The 17,673-nt window shown below is 33.9% G+C and overlaps 1 protein-coding gene across 3 annotated transcripts in view; it reads right to left on the bottom strand.

The window, feature by feature from the left end:
* CUL5 (cullin 5) overlaps positions 1-17,673 on the bottom strand; it is an 84,710-nt gene that overhangs the window by 27,858 nt on the left and 39,179 nt on the right. For all 3 annotated transcript variants that reach the window (XM_033120736.1, XM_033120737.1, XM_033120738.1), the window contains 7 exons: positions 16,178-16,319; positions 14,623-14,768; positions 14,459-14,539; positions 5,270-5,363; positions 3,752-3,882; positions 3,391-3,498; positions 878-942 (listed from right to left, as the gene is read on the bottom strand). In XM_033120736.1, the coding sequence (XP_032976627.1) occupies positions 878-942; positions 3,391-3,498; positions 3,752-3,882; positions 5,270-5,363; positions 14,459-14,539; positions 14,623-14,768; positions 16,178-16,319 (767 nt within the window). The remainder of the gene's footprint in view (positions 1-877; positions 943-3,390; positions 3,499-3,751; positions 3,883-5,269; positions 5,364-14,458; positions 14,540-14,622; positions 14,769-16,177; positions 16,320-17,673) is intronic.

Raw genomic sequence — 17,673 nt, 5'->3', positions numbered from 1 at the left:
AGTGGAGAATGAGGAAAACCTTTATGTATTAATATGAAGAGATCTCCAAGATGCAGTGTTACGTTTCATATAGTTCGCAATTTATAGAGAACACAATAAATGCCCTTCTAAACTATGTCAAAAAGTAAATACTGTATGATCCACTTGTCTTCCACTGTAATATCACTCCAATAACTTACATAGCTTTAAAAAAGCAACTAAAAATAATTAAAATAAAATTTAAAAACCCTGAACTTTTCCTTAAAAAATGCTTCTTTCAAATATTTCAGCATTATGCATAAAATTTGTTTTATACGAAACAATTCTCAGCTAGAAATTACATCCAAATATTTTTCCAATTAACCTTTAGTGCTACTTAGCATTACTTAGCACTACTGTGAAGCATTACTAGCTCAGCTTTATTACTATTTCACTAAACCTTGATTTTCAAATTTTTCTATAATACGTATTAGTACAGATAAATTCATCCTACTAATGAGAGATCCATTTTTAAAAATGGTAAATAAAAGTTTACGTTAAAATTGATTTCCATTTTGTATCCTTATGGTAAATTGAGTCTATTCTATGCATTACAGGTAATAACTTCAGTGACTAATGAAGAGGAAAAAACAATGAGAGACTGTAAAAGATTAAGGAAAAAATATTTTTTCTACTTAAAAAAATAAAGTCAACATTTGTTTTGGTTATAAATGGCGATAATATAAATTTTAAAATCAAGACAGAGTTTTTAATAATCAAAGGCTGCAAAAATCATAAAAGTAAAACAAAAAACAAGAAAACAAAACTAATAGGATTAGGAAAATAGGACACCTTTGCATATCCAATAACACTCCAAAAAATTTAAGAATTCTAAATGTATCCTTTTTAAAAAACTTACCCTTTCTGCTTCAAAGGTAATTCAAGTTTAAATATGGTAGCATCATTAACAACTGCTTTATATGCCTGCAAATAATAATTTAAAATAAAATATGAACATTCTTTTTGATATTTAAAATAGTTAGATAAATTGTTACAATTCCAAAAATACACAAAAATATAAGTTTTTATTTTTAATGGTATATTTGACATTAAATAGAATTTTTCAAGTCATTAATTTCAGCATACTCTATCATGTATGATTATCATTATTCTTAAGTGGGGTCTTAATGCTGCCTGACAATCATACCATTTTCTCTCGTCCACACATTATCCTAGAAAACATTTTTATACTACCTTTTTTTTCTTCAAACCTGCAATATTTCCTCCTCCATGTACACTCTCAGCTGATAATGTACCTTCCTATTTCACTGAATAAACTTTAATAATCAGAATTCCCGTCTATTCCTCTTGCATCACCAACTTTTTCCCTCTCCATTGTTCCTGTAGCCTCAGCATATAAACATATTATTCTTTAAATCTTAAAAATTCTCTCTTGTCTTTGGCCACCTTCAGCTACTGCCCCATTTCTCTCTCTGTCTCTAAGTTAAACTCCTGGAGGAACTACCTTACTCTCTCCCATTTCTCTACTGCCATTTCTTATTGAAAACCACTCTCACCAGGCTTTCACAAAGTCACTCCCAACCTCCATGTTGCTGAAGACAGTGATGAATCCCCGTCTTAGGTGACCTATCAGCAGCACTTTGAAACAGCACAGCATGCCCTATTCCTGAAAGTGCTTTTCCCCCTTCCACCATACTTTCCTGGTCATGCCACTCATTCTCCTCTCCCCTCCTGAGAGATTGTTCCTCATCATTCTGATAACAAAATTTAGAATGCCCCAAGCCAGTGCTTGGATCTCTTCTCTTTTCTATCCTCACTCATTACCTTGGTGATCACAGTCAGTGCCAGTGCTTTAAATACCATCTATATGCTGAAGCTCCCAAATTTATTTTTTTAGGACCATTTCTTCCTTTAAACTCCAGACTTGACTTTGCTACACAGATGCTCAGTAAACATTTCAAAGTTAACTGTCTACAACTGAGTTCCCAGGGTCTCTGCAACCAGTCTCTCTTCCTTAAACGTGCTTCTTCCAAAGTCTATCCCATCTCAGCAAGCACATACTTCTAAATTGATCAGAACAAAAATGTGAATGTTATCCTTGACTGGTCTCTGTCACATTCCACATCTGATCCATTACCAAATCCTATATAGTCTATTTTTATAATGTAATCAGAATTCAACTACTTTTGACTACCTCTATCTATTATTGTACTGGGCCAAGCTTCCATCATTACTTAATTGAATTGCTAAGTAGGTTAACTGATAGTCTTGCTTCTTCTCTTGCTCCCTTCAGTCTATTCTTTTCCCAGCAGCCATGTTATGCTGTCAAAATGTAAGTCAGGTCTGGCCGTTCTGTCCAAAACCTTTCAATGACTTTCCACGCTACTTAGAGTAAACACCAAACTCTCTGCCATGGCTTACGGAGTGTCACATGACCTGGCTTCCTGTCACCCCTTTGAGTTCATTTCTTACAATTTTCCCCCTTACTCAATCCACTCTGGCCACAAGGGCCTCTTCTTTTGTTCCTGGAACATGGTAAGTATATTCCTGCCTTAGAGCCATTGCATCCGCTGCCCCCTCTGGCTGGAACACTCTGCCCTCAGAAAGCCACCTGACTTATTCCTAATCACCTTCAATCTTGATTCGATTGTCACCTCAATGAAGCCTTTGCAGGCCATTCAATTTAATATTTCAAATCACCTTATTACCTCCTTTAACCCCTTTCCTACTCTGTCTGTCTACCTAGCTATCTAAAAACAGAAAAACAGAGTGAGAAAAAAAAAACCTACTGGAAGAAGCTGATAGTCTTTTTAGAGTCATAGAAAAAAAACTAACTTGGGAAGTAAAGAAAAGTAGTTGAAGGGAGAAAAACACTAAGGGTAATTTCTAGTAATGGGATTATGATATTTAAAAAGATACAAGTCTAAGGACAACACTGTCTTTCATTATCATTATCCCCTACTAGTGAGGATGGGAGAAAAGGGTGTGGGAAGCAAGGATAAGTGTAACAGAACTCTCACAGAAGTCCTAGGGGAGGACAGAGGACTCAACTCTGCTTGGGCTAGAAAGTGGGGAGAGGCAGGGTTCTAAGGAAGTTCCAGGAGATAGGTACTTTGAGCTGGGTCATAAAGGAAAGATGAATAGGAATTCAATAATCAGTAATATGAGAAAACAGAAAAACGTTCTGGGAAAAATGAGGAAGAGAGCAACTTTCTGGCTAAATTATAGTTCACAAGCCTACCCAATGCTTACAAAAACATAACACATCGAATATAAAAAATATGGTTGTCTTCCATTGATGAAAAATCAGAATTGCTAGGTTTTTTTGGTTTGTAATTTAATAGCATAATATTGCAAATTTCCTACTAAAAGTAAATTATAACAGTAGTGTTAATATATAGGAATATATACCTTATCTCTGGCAGTAAGAAATCGTGGATCATCTTGAAACGCTTCTTTGACGAGTTTACTAAATCTATTAAATAGTGTAAGTAACTGCTCAACATATTTCTCAGAGTCCTAAAAATAAAATGTTTTATATTTGAGTTTTTAAAAAGAAAAGAATAATATTAAAAAGTGAGAAAACATAAACATAATTTTAGCAAAACACTATAGCTTTAAATTTGGGAAATTTTCCAAAAAATTTTTTCTTTAAAATTAAAAGGTATTCCAACATCACTGTTTTGTCATCATTACTATTTTAAACACCCAAACCTCCATTTAAAACAGTAAACTTGTTATACATCTATCATTGCCATTGTGGAAAACTTACTGTAGTAATTGTTTCAGCAGCTGCTACCATATCTGCCAGGCCAGCACTAATGATATGTTCTTCCAAGTCTTTCAGCATTGGCTCTATCCCATTAGGAACTTTGTCCATCAATGAAAACATTAAGTGTAATTCTGAAAGGATAGAACACACTCATGCAATCATTTCATCCATCAGAACAAATTTTCTCATTGATTTGTATCATGAGTCTAGAATGCCTATGATAGAAAGACTTTGGAGAAATATTAGGTGGAAGTTGATAGTATTTTGTGGGTACAACTAGTTCAGAAGTTGTTATAAGTACTATAACTTCCTGAGCCACCTTCTCAATCCAACATAAAGTATTTTTAAAAGAAATTCTTAATTACAAGTGATCATACACTGCAAACCCCAACTCTTTTTTAAAACATGAATCATTTGACCTTGAATGCAACGGAATATTTGTTTATTCTAAGAAGTACAAAAATTTATTAAAACATTAGTACATTTCATGAAGTAGATGCAATATTTGTATTACAATACAAGGCCACATCATTATGGGGCAAAACAATCATGTCATCAGATTTTGAGAGTAATGATTATTTTAAAAAAGTATGTTAGAGATAATACGAAACTGTATTCACAAAGAATTTTTCACTGCTCAAAAGCACTTTCTCATGTTACACCATTTAACTGACCTTCACAAAAATCTTACCTCACAGAATTGGTTACTACTAAATAAATCCTTTTGAAGGTAGTCCAACATGGATTATATATAACTCTACTTAGCCTGACATATAGAAATTCAAATATTTCATTTATGCCAATGAGCAGCTTGCTTTTTACTACAACATTACTTGTAAAAAGTGTATGAACTTAAGTGAATTAAAATACATACTTTAAATGCAACTAGAGATTAAATAGGACCTTGCAATTGTACAAAAATGAAATCTCGATAGTAATACATCAAAATGTTAAAAGTGGTTTATCTTCGGGTAGTTAGGAATATGAATAATTTATAGTGTGGGTTGCGATGTACTTATTACCCACCCAAATACATCTTTATTAAGAAAACATTTAAGTTATAGATAAATCACTTTCAAAATCTTAAATTGTAAAATATTTTGGGGGAGAGGGATGAAGATGAACATGGAGTGCTTTATTGTTTTCTAAAACTATTTGCTGCGAGGTTCCACACAAAAGTCAGATACCTAGTTCTATCCGGTATCGTAAGTTTACCATTTAAATTAGGCTGTAAAAGCAGAATCCTCCTTCGGAGAACAAACTGAAATTCACAAATACACATGCACGCATGCACATATTGATACCTAAGGGGGATGAATTACTTAAAATAGAAGTTTATGATCTTGTTTACAGTGCTTCTAACTGTGCTGAATATTTTACCATTTTCTTTAAGCACAGTTTACTGTAACAAATGCACCTATGTATAAAAGAATGACCTAACAGCAATTTATTAAAAGTGATCTGCTTCGAAGATACCCTCTTAAAGCTTATGAGAACTTTAAGTGATGTTTTACCTACTTTCAGTTTCATTTCTCTTGATCATGCCTTGGCACTCTGCTAAGATTGTCTCTTTAAAGGACGTCACCAGGGCATTTACACAGCATTCCATGAGCTGAAATATATGAAAAACTGGTCAAGGCTATTAAAAGCACAAATAAGCACAAATTTATTCCACTCCATTTTGCTTTATAGCTACATAAAACTATATTTTTCAACAACAGAAACAAGTTAAGTATACTAAAAGTAGATTTTACTTACCTTTACTACAGGAATATTGAAGATAGAGATTCTACACTAATTTATCAAAGTGTATTTCCCCTTAACGAAAAGGCTGTAGAACTTAGATTCTCTTTATAAGTTTTAATGAAAGTCCCCAAAGGAGGGGAGAGGAAAAAAATGACACATATACAAAACAAAATAAAAAAATAAACTTTGACAAACAATTCTGGAGAGAACCTGTGTTGAAATTAGAGCCTAAAATTCTGAAATTATTCATACATTCATTCAATAAACCATCATTAGATGCCTACTATGTATGGGCACCAAAGAAGTGGTTAGGAGACTAAGAAGAATAAAATATAAGCCCTGCTTTGAAAGAGATCACTGTCTAATTAAGGGTGAGGAGAGAGGCAAACACAAACTAATAAAGACAACTCAGTTAAGTGGCCACACACACACACACACACACACACACACACACCTAAACAAAAATAATCAAAGGAATTATGTACTTCTTTCGGGGTAGTTAAAATGTTGTCACCCACAAGATGAAACTTAAGTTGGATCTGGAAAAATAAGTGCAAGTCCTTCAAATAAACTGAGTATTCTAGGAATAACGAGACACTGAATGGGGTAAGGAAGAGACAGATAGTGGAAGAGAAAGCTAGAAAGGTAGGCTGGAGCCAGATTATGAAAGGTAGGCCAGAGCCAGGTTATGAATGGGGTAGGGAAGGAAGAATCAGAGGCTTTAAACAGAGAATACATGTGATGAGCTTCTACTTCCTCCTCATCACTTTTAAAAGATCGGTCTAATGGCAGCAAGGTAGGTGGTACTGAGTGGCAGTGGGGGCACTGGCAATGAGACTGTTGAAGCGTTCCAGGTAAGATAGCCAGTGTTCTCCCTGGCCCTCAGGAAAATCCACTCTACCCACCATTGCTCCCTTGTGTCACATCGTTATTTACTTTTCTTGCAGGTATCAAATAAAATGAATGGATTGTGAGGACTAAAGCAAGGTACACTAAAGATGATACATCTCTCCTGAGAAACAGATCATCTGTATTAAGAAAGGGAATTATGTGTGCCTTACAAGTTTTGTTAAAAATTCCTCTTGGAATGGATATAATGTTGATAATTACTGAAGTTGAATTTAAGTAATGGAGATTCATTATACTATTTTTTTCTACTTTCAAAATTATTAAGTTTTACATACTGAAAAGATTTTTTTCATGGACCTCTTTAGAAATGCTAATGACTTTAAAATCCATGTATGTCAATTTCTGTCCTAAGAAAAACAATACACATATGAAGCATACGAAGTGGTTGAGAAGTTTCTGCCCTGCCAAAGTGCGAAGCTCTGTCCCAATTTTTGAGTAATCTCATTCTATACCATTCTATATGTGGAATATGCACAACTAAACACTCCCACCTTCATCAGCAAAACCAGACGACAATAGGTAAATTTAAGTAGCGCTAATAGAGAAGAAAGAGAAAGTTCAATTGAAATAACCTCAAAGACCCTGTCATTTCATCTGTTTTATATTTCATTGATAATTTATATTTGAACATAACCAGTTCAGTAGTAGTCCAAATTTTCAGATTCCAAAAATCTAGACCAGTGTTTTTCAAATGGTTGTGAAATCAGTTTTAATGGCTATGTAAGCTTTTTAAAATAACATAGAACAACAACGAAAATCAGAGTGCATTACAAGTAATAACAATTAATATTATTTCATAAAACTTTTGTTTCAAATATGTGAAAACAAACATAGCATGTACTAAGCCACAATATAAAATGTATTTCTTATTGCGGGTTACAATGAGATTAAAAGGAGAGGCTAATTTACCAAGACAATTGAAGTAAATTGCAGAATTTGGTCTAATTACTTAGATGAAAGGAATTAGGGACATAAAAGGTTGTTGAAGCAGTTTCTAGCTTGAGAGCTCTAACAACTCATTATAATAACAGTTATCTTTTAATGAGCACTTACTCTGTACCAAGCATTGTGCTAAATGCTTTACATACATTCTGTCATTTAACCCACATGAAAACCTTATGAAGCAGATATTTAACATATGAGAAAACAAGCTTACAGAGGCTAAGTAACTTGCAAATGTTGTACAGTTACTTCATAAGGTCTTGAACTGTAATATGAGGCCGGGTAATATGACTCCACAGCCTACAACTTTCATTACTACCTTAACAGAGCAAGATTATACTTAGTAATGGCTACATGCTCAGAACTGAGTTAAGTGTTGTAAGGAATAGAGAAGCATAAAACAGGTTTATACCATCAATGATTTTATTACAATCCAGTTGGAACCATATAATTGTATACCTAAAAATCTGTGCATATTTTATATGTAAGAGGTATATGAAAGAAGTTCATGGTGGCCGGATGGCTCAGTTGGTTAGAGCGGGAGCCCTGTTTGGTTGCCTGTTCGATTCCCACATGGGCCAGTTAGCTGCGCCCTCCACAACTAGATTGAAGACAACAAGCTGCTGCTGAGCTTCCGGAGGGGCAGCTGGATGGCTCAGTTTACTAGAGTGTGAGCTCTCAACAACAAGGTTGCAGGTTCAATTCCCACATGGGATGGTGGGCTGCGCTCCCTGCAACTAAAGATTGAATTGGGGCTAAGCTGCAATTGAACTTGGGGCTAAGCTGCGCCCTCCACAACTAGACTGAAGGACGACGACTTGGAGCTGATAGGCCCGGAGAAACACACTGTTCCCCAATATACCCCAGTAAAATTTAAAAAAAAAAAAGTTCAAACTGACCAATAAAGCAAAGAAATGGAAATAAATCCACATTATAAATTTCATAAGGACAGAGACTGTTCTGTCCATAGCTATGTATTCAAGCAACCATTCATGGTTGGTGCTTGATAAATAACAAACACAACAAAGCAGTCTGTAATATGCTATTAAATCAAGTGGCAGAAACAATAAATAGGTACAGTGGGATATCAATTAAGAGGAAACTGATGAAAGCTAGAGAATGTGAGACAATTCTGTTGCACAGCGGGCTATGAGGAATCTGGAGGATTGTAACAGGCAGAATAAAAGAAAACAAGTAAAACAGTAAGAAAGGTAAAACGTTACTCAGAAATAAATCTGAGAAAAAAAATCAATAGAATGAGAAAATACTCCTTATTGAAGTAGAATGACTCTCATAGGACAGTATTAAGTAAGAAAAATAGGACAGGGCCAAAGTATGAGGGTCTTTAAAATCAGAGATGGGAAATAATGATACTATGGTTTTTCAATAAAGAAGTAAAATAATGAAAATGTTTACAAAAGATTAACCTGAACACACAAAAGAAGAAATACAAATAGTCTAAATTAAGAATAAATTAAGAATAAAGACACCCAGCCTCATTTATAATTTATACATAACCATTAAAAAAGTCTTTAAAAATCTATTATACTAGTAGATTGGCCAAATTAATAGACTAACAAAATGCAGATCAACAAAGATTAAACAAGGACACTGTTGAAGGGAGTAAGAATTACTACATTTCTGAAAAGCAGTTTGGTGTTATGTAGCAATTTGCAAAAGGTGCATACCCTTTGCTTCAGCAATCTCACTTCCAGGAAATTCCATTCCAAGAGAATGCCACACGTGAGTGAGTAAGATGTATGCACAAAAATGTTAAAAAGATATAAGCATATAAGGATGTTCCAGGAAGTATAATTTATAAGAAACAAACTATAATAATAATGAATAGTAATTAAAACGCCCAACATTAGCGGATTGGTTAGGTATATAATACTTTATATATATATATATATATATATATATATATATGATGAAATAGAAACAGGCCTTAAAAATGTTATAATATAGAAAGATTTAGGGTAAAAATGCATGATGTCATTTCTTTTAAAATGTTAGGGAAAAAAGAAAAGAAGGAAAGGAAGGAGGGAGGAAGAAAAGAAAAAAGAGAACAACTAGTATGACAAAATGATGGTCATTGTTAAATTTGGGGGCAGGTATGGCGGGTTGCGTTCATTGTACTATTTTCTCTACTTTTGTAAATATTTGAAAACTTTCATAACAAAGTTTGTTTGTTTTTTTTTCAAAAAAACAGTAACTGATATAGATCTCGGTGTGTTGACAAATCCTTTAGACAATGATTTTATGTAAGCAAAAAGAAGAAAGGGAGATTGCTTGATAGAGTTCTTTCACTTCAAATAACTCTTGTCTTAATGAGAGGGTCAATTCTTTGAGGGCAGAGACCACCTTATTCCTGTTTTGTATTTCTTCCCCATCATTTACCAAAGTACTACATACAGTCAACTCTAAATATCTTCTTGTTATTTTAAAAATACATCTTGAATTGAAAGGATAGCGATAAACCATCTGTCTCACCTTGTATTCCCCTTTCTGTCTCCTTTTGCTAGCTTCCGTGAAGAAAAAACCTTTTTGCCATATGCTGTATTTTGCCTGAGATGAGCACAACGTCTAAATCAATCCATAGCAATCTCTCCCCAGAGGTCTGCAAGGTGAAACACTTTAACTATCAATGTGCTTGATGTTTTACCTTCCTCTATAGCAAAACTCTTCAAAGATGATGCCTGCCATAAAACACAGCGGGCACTCAGCATTTGTTGCATGAATGAATGCGTAGGTCTATGAAGGTGGAGTAGGGAGGCTGAGTGATGGAGTAGTCTACTTTTACTTATATTCAACTTGAACAATTAGTTCTACGTCACTGAAATTTAGTAAAAAGCAACAGGAACAGTTTTAGTTTTCATTAGTTATGTAATTCTATGTAAGTAATAATTTGTTTTGCCTCAGCTATAAAGTAGAAGTTGAACTAAAAATTATCCTAGGTTTCTCCATTTTCAGATTCTACTTTATCATTATCAGCTAGGTCGTTAACAATGTATGGACATCTGTAATGTATTCAAGAATTAATTCATTCCTTGTGTGGTAGGTTATTTCAAAAATTCATTTCTCTTGGCCTTTCCAGCTTGGTTTAGTTTTGTTGTTGCTGTTTGCTTCTTTAACCATTATAACCAGTGGTACTTGTTTCATTTCTAAATTAGTTACACAAGTAACTCTTTCCACGGAACAATGAAGAGTCAGGCCAATTCACCCTGACATTTTGGATACCACCCTTAATACTGAATATTAAAGGTTAACAAGTACTCACTTTAAAGTTAATAATTTATGACTTGTGACCAGGTTCTAATTCAGTTTTATCAATGTTTCGTAGAGACAGGAAATTAGTTCCTACCTGTCTTAGAATCAGTAAGCAACTTTCTCCAAACCAGAGCCCTAACAATAAAATGATCATGCCATGCACAGTACTTAAATGTTTTCTATATAGTATTTCGTTAAACTCTGACAACATAAGTGGGTATTATCCCATTTTATAGTGGAGAAAACAAGGATTACAGAGGTTGACTAACTTGCCAAAGGGCCAATAGCTGGTAAAATGACCACAATGGAATTCAAATCCCCATCTATTTCCAATAGTATGCCCTAACCACTGTCATACACTGCCTCGCTATCAGTGCCCTAATTACTGTGACGAGATGAAGGCTTGCCATCACTGATTCCCTCTCTATTCCATTACTCTGTTGTATAAACAATGCATTTTATTCCAGTGTCGCTCTGAAGACAGGGACCAGATCTGTCCCCTTATCCCCAATATCCACAAGGCCTGATATATTTTAGGTGCATAATAAATACTAATTGCCCTCAGGGATTACCAAGGTATATTGGACTATTACCTAAAATACTAATAGCCATAGAAAAAAGTTACTTTGGCTTAAAGTTTTTTTCCTCACTCTTCTCTTGCTGTTATGTATCACTTTTTGCTGTCAATACTGCCTCTGCGGCAGCATAGCTCTGGAACCTCTTACTTGGTTTTACTAATATAGTGCTGCTCTCTGCTACAGGCCCATCAATGGTAACCCAGCGTATTAGAATTGTGTATATCACTGCATCTGAGCGGGGCTAAGTTGCTCTCCTGTAAGTAAAAGTAGAAACGGAGGCCTGATAATGCTCTTTAATAAAAGAAGAAGAAGTGAATACTCTCTTAACATAATAAAACGCAATCATCAGGCCGAAACACAACACCAGGCTTAATGGTGAAAATTTAGAAGTATTCTCATCAAAGACTGGAAGACAACAAGTCCCCAATGTTATTACCATTTTTTTAAAATTAACCATTTAATTTTAGGTGGATTTAGTCCATTGAAGGAAAGAGGAGATGGTAACATTAGAAAGGAAGCATCATCATCATTTGAAATGATATAGTCAGATGCTTGAAATACCCTAAAGAATGAAATAGAACTCTTATAAACAACTAAAATTTTCAGTAAGCTGCGAAGCACTATATGAACATTACTTGAAATGTACATCTGACCTTTATAAGGCCTCGCCTCACAACTGGGTACTACTTAGGTGAGATGTGCTCTGTTAAAGGTCCAGAAACTTGTTCTCCTGCATATACTGAACACCAATCAGGTTTAGAAAATTAAGACTGACTCATACTAATTCAAATCAAAGAGAGTAGTTGATAAACCATAATAATTTGTTAATTTTAGGAGGAAAATTTAAGTGCCAAAAATGTACATATTTTAATCTTAAATTCAGGTGTGTTATTATATAGCCCCATATGAACTGATATGTAATTTTCCTCCATTAATAAGAATAGCCTAATAGGTAAGTACAGACTAAAGCATTAAGATATAGTTGTGATAGATAGATGATGTACTATAGAATTGTACTCTTGAAACCTGTGTAATTTTACTAGCCATTGTCACCCCAATACATTTAATAATAAATAAATAAAAAGATACAGCATAGCACATTCCGATGGCTGATAATTCCTCTAAGAGAGAATTTAGGACAGTAAATCTGTTTTCAATAGTTGTAGTGTGGAAAGTGATTTGTTTCTTACTAGGTTTTCAAATAACAGTGTTTACATTTTATTCATATTAAATTAGAACCCAGGATTTGGTGATTTTTTTGTTTACTGTTCCTTCCATTACAACATACTTCATTTTAACGCATGATTCTCTTTGGAAACAAAAACTGTATATTACAAATATATAATAAATATTAAGTATATAATGGCCTTAGCTCAGTAAGGTATATAATATAGAAATGCATCTGCATTAAGCCTTAAATTCCCAGTGTAATAATTAATTCTACAGTTTTGTTGCTTGATGTCTCCTCTGCTATATAAACTATACAGTAGTCACTGATTAATATTAATCTTTGTTGTTAACTTAGGAAAGTGACAAGCTTTGAAGAAAAAGATGGTTAATTATCCTTGTGGGGGGTTACGATAGAAGGTTTTTGAATTGCTGTTAATTCTTTTTTTCTGATGATTTCATGGGTATGTTCACTTTGTGATAATTCTCATAATTACATACTTGAGATTTCTGTGCACTTTTCAGTATGTATGTCATACTTCAATCAGAATGAGCACAAAATCAAAACAAAATAAAAACAAACCACCAAACAGATCTATATCCCGATAAACTACAAATTCTTTGGAATCATGCTGTATTGCACATAGGGTCTTTGTTGAAAAATGAAACAAAAACTTATTTTTAAATTCTAGAATCATTCAGCTTATATACTTGATCTCTCTGTAGCAGTACAATTCTCCCAAGTCGAAACCTCAGAAACATTATCGACTCAATTCTCTCCAATATCTAGCCCCATCCATATCATACAATGTTCTACCTCTGGAAGTCTTTCTCTCTATCCTATCTTTCCATTCCCATTACTGTAATCCTTCTTGGTACTCCTAATATGTGCTTGAATCACTGCAAAAACCTCCTACTTCCTATTCCCAGCTCTTCCCCACTCCAATTAAACTTTCACACTGTCACTAGATTAATCTTTCTGAGGGATAACTGAGCATGACACACTTGTTTAACGTTCAATTGCCTCCACTGCTACTGAAAGAAGCCCACGCCTGGCTTTAAATTTCTATAGAGAACTTCTATCAGCAACCACTAAATTAGCCCCCTTTTCTGGCCAATATCAAAGTTATATTAATCTTTGAAAGAGGAAATATACTGCACATTATGAAAAGAAACACAAAGAAAAAAAAAACATGGGAAAAAATGCCCAACACAACCTGACTCTTGAACAAAGAATAAACATGCTACCACATTCAAGACGGAAGATGCAAAACAAAAGTGAAAAAAAAAAGAAACATAAAACAAAAAAGAAAATTAGTTGGTTGTAGGTGACCTGAAATGTTACTTCTTTAAATGTAAATCTAAATTTACGTCCTAGTCTCCAAAGACTGAAGGGAACTGGAGGAAAAATTATTGCTATGTTTTCCTTACTAAAGCACACAGGTTATTTTCCATGTAAAAGAAAACACCCGGCACAGACATTGTAGCATGGCTACTACCTCTGATCAATTTGTGTTTTTTAACAAGGAACTTAATAATATAAAACAAATAAAACAATATAAAGACTGATGTTGTCTTATCAAATAGTATTTGATCTCATAACAAGATGAACTTTGAAAACATCCTCCCGTGAGAAGAAATACCTCTAGTAGTAATGGTCAGTACTCACTAATTCAGTGTTCACAGCCACTTTATAGAATATAATCACTGTGAATAGTGAGAACCAACTATCTCTAGGGAGCATAATTTTCTTGCCATAGGAAAGTCACTGAAATTGTTGACTTTAGATATGCAGAACACATAATAAAAGGAGACTAATTAAAAATTAAGAAAAATAAATATAGTAACGCCTAGAGCAGGGATGGCAAATAGATTTTATCTTCCACATCAGGTCTGTAAAACAACGATTTCTGAGTAAGATGCCTTTGAAAGCTGTGCTTTGGTTCATTGGGAAAGAGTACTATAATCAATTAGTAATGTTGGTCAGACATGAGAAAAGATGAATAAAGTTACTTGCATTATATATTTATTTGCCATCCCTGGGCTACTGTACGTCAAATAATCCCATAGAATAAACAATTAAAAAATTACTTACTGCTTCGACAGAGTTACATTCTCGTCTTGTTTCTAAATAACGTAGTGCTCGTTTTTCTTCTTCTTTTAATTTAGCATCTGCCTGTCCAGAAGCAAAATAGCAATCATTTTAAGAACATCAAGAGAATAGCTCAATTTTATCACATATACTAAGTTCTGACTTACATATTTCATATAATTCTGTACACCATTTTGTTGTAAATACGAGGGTGCCTGTGTTCTATAAAATCTCTCTGTTGAATCCAAGTATGCCTTCTCAAAATTGTCCCTATAAATTTGAAGCTTATCCTCAGGATTAGAACAAAGGTTAACTGAAAAACAGAAAATAAAATTTTACTCTAATTATGATTCAAATCAGTATTTTGAGGACAATAAATGAAATAACAGATACTGAGGAGTCATTATGTGCAAGGGTTTGTGACAATGCTCAAGAAAACATAAAAACATCTAAGACAAAAAATCTCCTCTATAAAAAATGTAAAAGAAAACAGCACAAAGCATTAAAGTGACAAACAGTATAGATTATATGGACTATTTTAATTTTGAGTAAGAAAGATGCTGCCTTTTAACTACATCAAGAAACCATTCACCTAAGAAATGGGATTTGAAATGAGCCTTAAGGAATAAACCAGGGTTTACGTAGATTAGTAAAGCAAGTAAATATTCAGAAGTAGGAAAGCACAAGGCCAAGTCAAGATATAAAAATTAGGTTGTCTGAGAGGATTATAAAGTTAATAGAAGATAAGGTAGGATGGAAAGTTAGGAATGGTTGCGGAGTGCCTCAAATCTCAGGCTAAATAATCAGAATTTAGCATGGTGTACCACTAAATGGGTAAGAAAAGTGCCCATAAAATAGTAGCTGAAAATTAATCTTGTGAACAGTATGTGGGTAAAATGATAGCAATATGATCGCTGTAAGAAGACTGTTTCAAAATTCAGAAATAGAGTTTAAAGAAGTCTAACCTGGTGGCAGTTGAAATAAAAACATATTTCAGGGACATGGCTAATGAAAATCTAGACTTGATACCTAAAGAAATATGAAGGCAATGGAGAAAGCAAGTCAAAGATAACTAAAGGTTCATGAATATAAAAATTCTTATCGACATCGATTTTGTCGATAAGGCATTCCATATTCAGTAAAGACACAGTGTCAACAACACAGTTAATTACACTAAAGTATTATGACAGGGAGGCACAGGTACTACAAAGCCCTATTAGAGGACCTAACCTAGTCTGAGAATTAGGGAAGGCCTCCAAAGGAAATAGAGGATGAGGATGAGTTAGAAGATAAAAAGGCAGGAGGAAGAATATTCTAGTTAGAGGGAATAACAACTGATTGAATAAACAAATGAGAATGTCATTATCTCAAATGGAAAAGTTCAGAGAGAGAAATGTACACATGTAATTAACTTCTGTCCTAAAAATATAAGTACAAAACTAGTTACCTTTCATAAGCTATAGATTCAAATTTACATTTCTCTAATTGAAATTGCTAAAAAGATTCACCAGCCAAGAAATGAGATGGAGAAAATAAATATTAACCACACGAATATGAATTTTCTACATTTCTTAAAGCAGAAATCGTACCTTTTATGTACTCTTAAAAGCATCTACAAGTTGATGTGACTATATGCTAATGAACGTAACTTTGATAGTACTACTCTACTGTCTTAGAATTTGCATGAAAAGAAAATTATGACCATGTAAGTTCAGAACATACCATAGGATTCTCTTACTCCAATGACCAGTTGAGAATCGAAAGCTTCTCCTAATCTTTCAGCATGTACCAGCTTCATTGCACTATCTTGGAGTCTATTTTTTATATTTGAAAAGATCGATTCATTCCATGTATCAAGCATGAGCTAGGAAAAAAGAACAAAATATGCAATAATTTCAATTATTAGTACACCAAGTGCCACATACACAACAAAAAATTTTAAGTACAAACACTGAAAAATGGAATCAATTTCTTAGGCCTACATTCACTTGAATACTTCAGGGAAGCAGTATATTTAAATATGGTAAACAATGGTAAAGAACGTGTGTTTCAGAATCAAATATAATTGGATGGGAATTCCAGCTCTGTTATTTATTTACCTGATTTCTCATCTGTAAAATAGCAAAACTGATAGTAGAAATTTCAAGTGGTTGTTGTAAAAATTAAATATGGTAATACATGGAAAATGTTACTTCCTCTATAGTTCTAAGGTTAAATTTCAGAACTAGTGGTACGTGTTTGGCACGCTCACGTGCACATATGTTTGTGCAAAGACATAACAAATGTGAAAAGAACCAATTGAAAATCTATTTGATACTGGACCTTAAAAATATATATATAAATCCATTTTACAGATATTTTCCATTTAAGTGATGAAAATGATATATACATATTCATGAGTATGTATTACCACTCCAAGTAACTTGGTCAGCTACAGGAAATATATTAATAGCAGCAGCAGCAGCAATAACAACAAGAATAATAGTTACATAACATTCACGGTGTTCCTAGCACTGCTCTAAGTACTTTTCACATATAACTCATTTAATCCTCACAACCTAGATATAGTTACTATTATCTCCCTTTTAGGTATGTGGAAGCTGGGGCACAGAGAGGAAAGCTAACTTTGCCAAATTGACACAGCTCATACGGCAACACTGGAACTTGCATCCAACTACTGTAGTCCAAGAAGCTACAGAGGGCGCCAAAAAATGTATACACATTTTAAGGAAAGGAAAACTGTATTAAAATTATAATACTCAACATATACCGATAACAAAAGAAGTCGTGTTTGACTTCTGTAATTACAAGAGGTGCTCAAAATGGTTACCATCAGTGTCCAGACACTTCTGATTACGGTGAACTACTGCTTGAGCAACATTGACCGAAGTGTCCACCTGTATACATTTTTTTTGGCACCCCCGGTATACTCTTAATCATTAAGTGACGCTGAGTACCACAATCAACAGGTAGTGGTAAAAATTAAAGGAATAACAGAAAAACAAGAGAGGATAAAATCATGGAACTGCACATTAAAAAGCATCCAGATGTTTTTCTTTTGGGGGGTGAGGTAATTTCTCATATTGCAATTATTTCTACCACTGAAGAACCATTGGGTATCTAAATGTACAGTAACCTGTCAGCATTAGTACAAATTTTAAGGCTGGGGCAATAATGCCCAGGTTACTATTTGAATGTCTGAATGTGTGAGTTTGTTG

Source organism: Rhinolophus ferrumequinum, chromosome 11 (genome assembly GCF_004115265.2).
Source record: "Rhinolophus ferrumequinum isolate MPI-CBG mRhiFer1 chromosome 11, mRhiFer1_v1.p, whole genome shotgun sequence".
Lineage (NCBI taxonomy): Eukaryota > Metazoa > Chordata > Mammalia > Chiroptera > Rhinolophidae > Rhinolophus > Rhinolophus ferrumequinum.
Note: the sequence above shows the minus strand (reverse complement) of the source record. Positions and strands in the feature narration are given on the sequence as shown.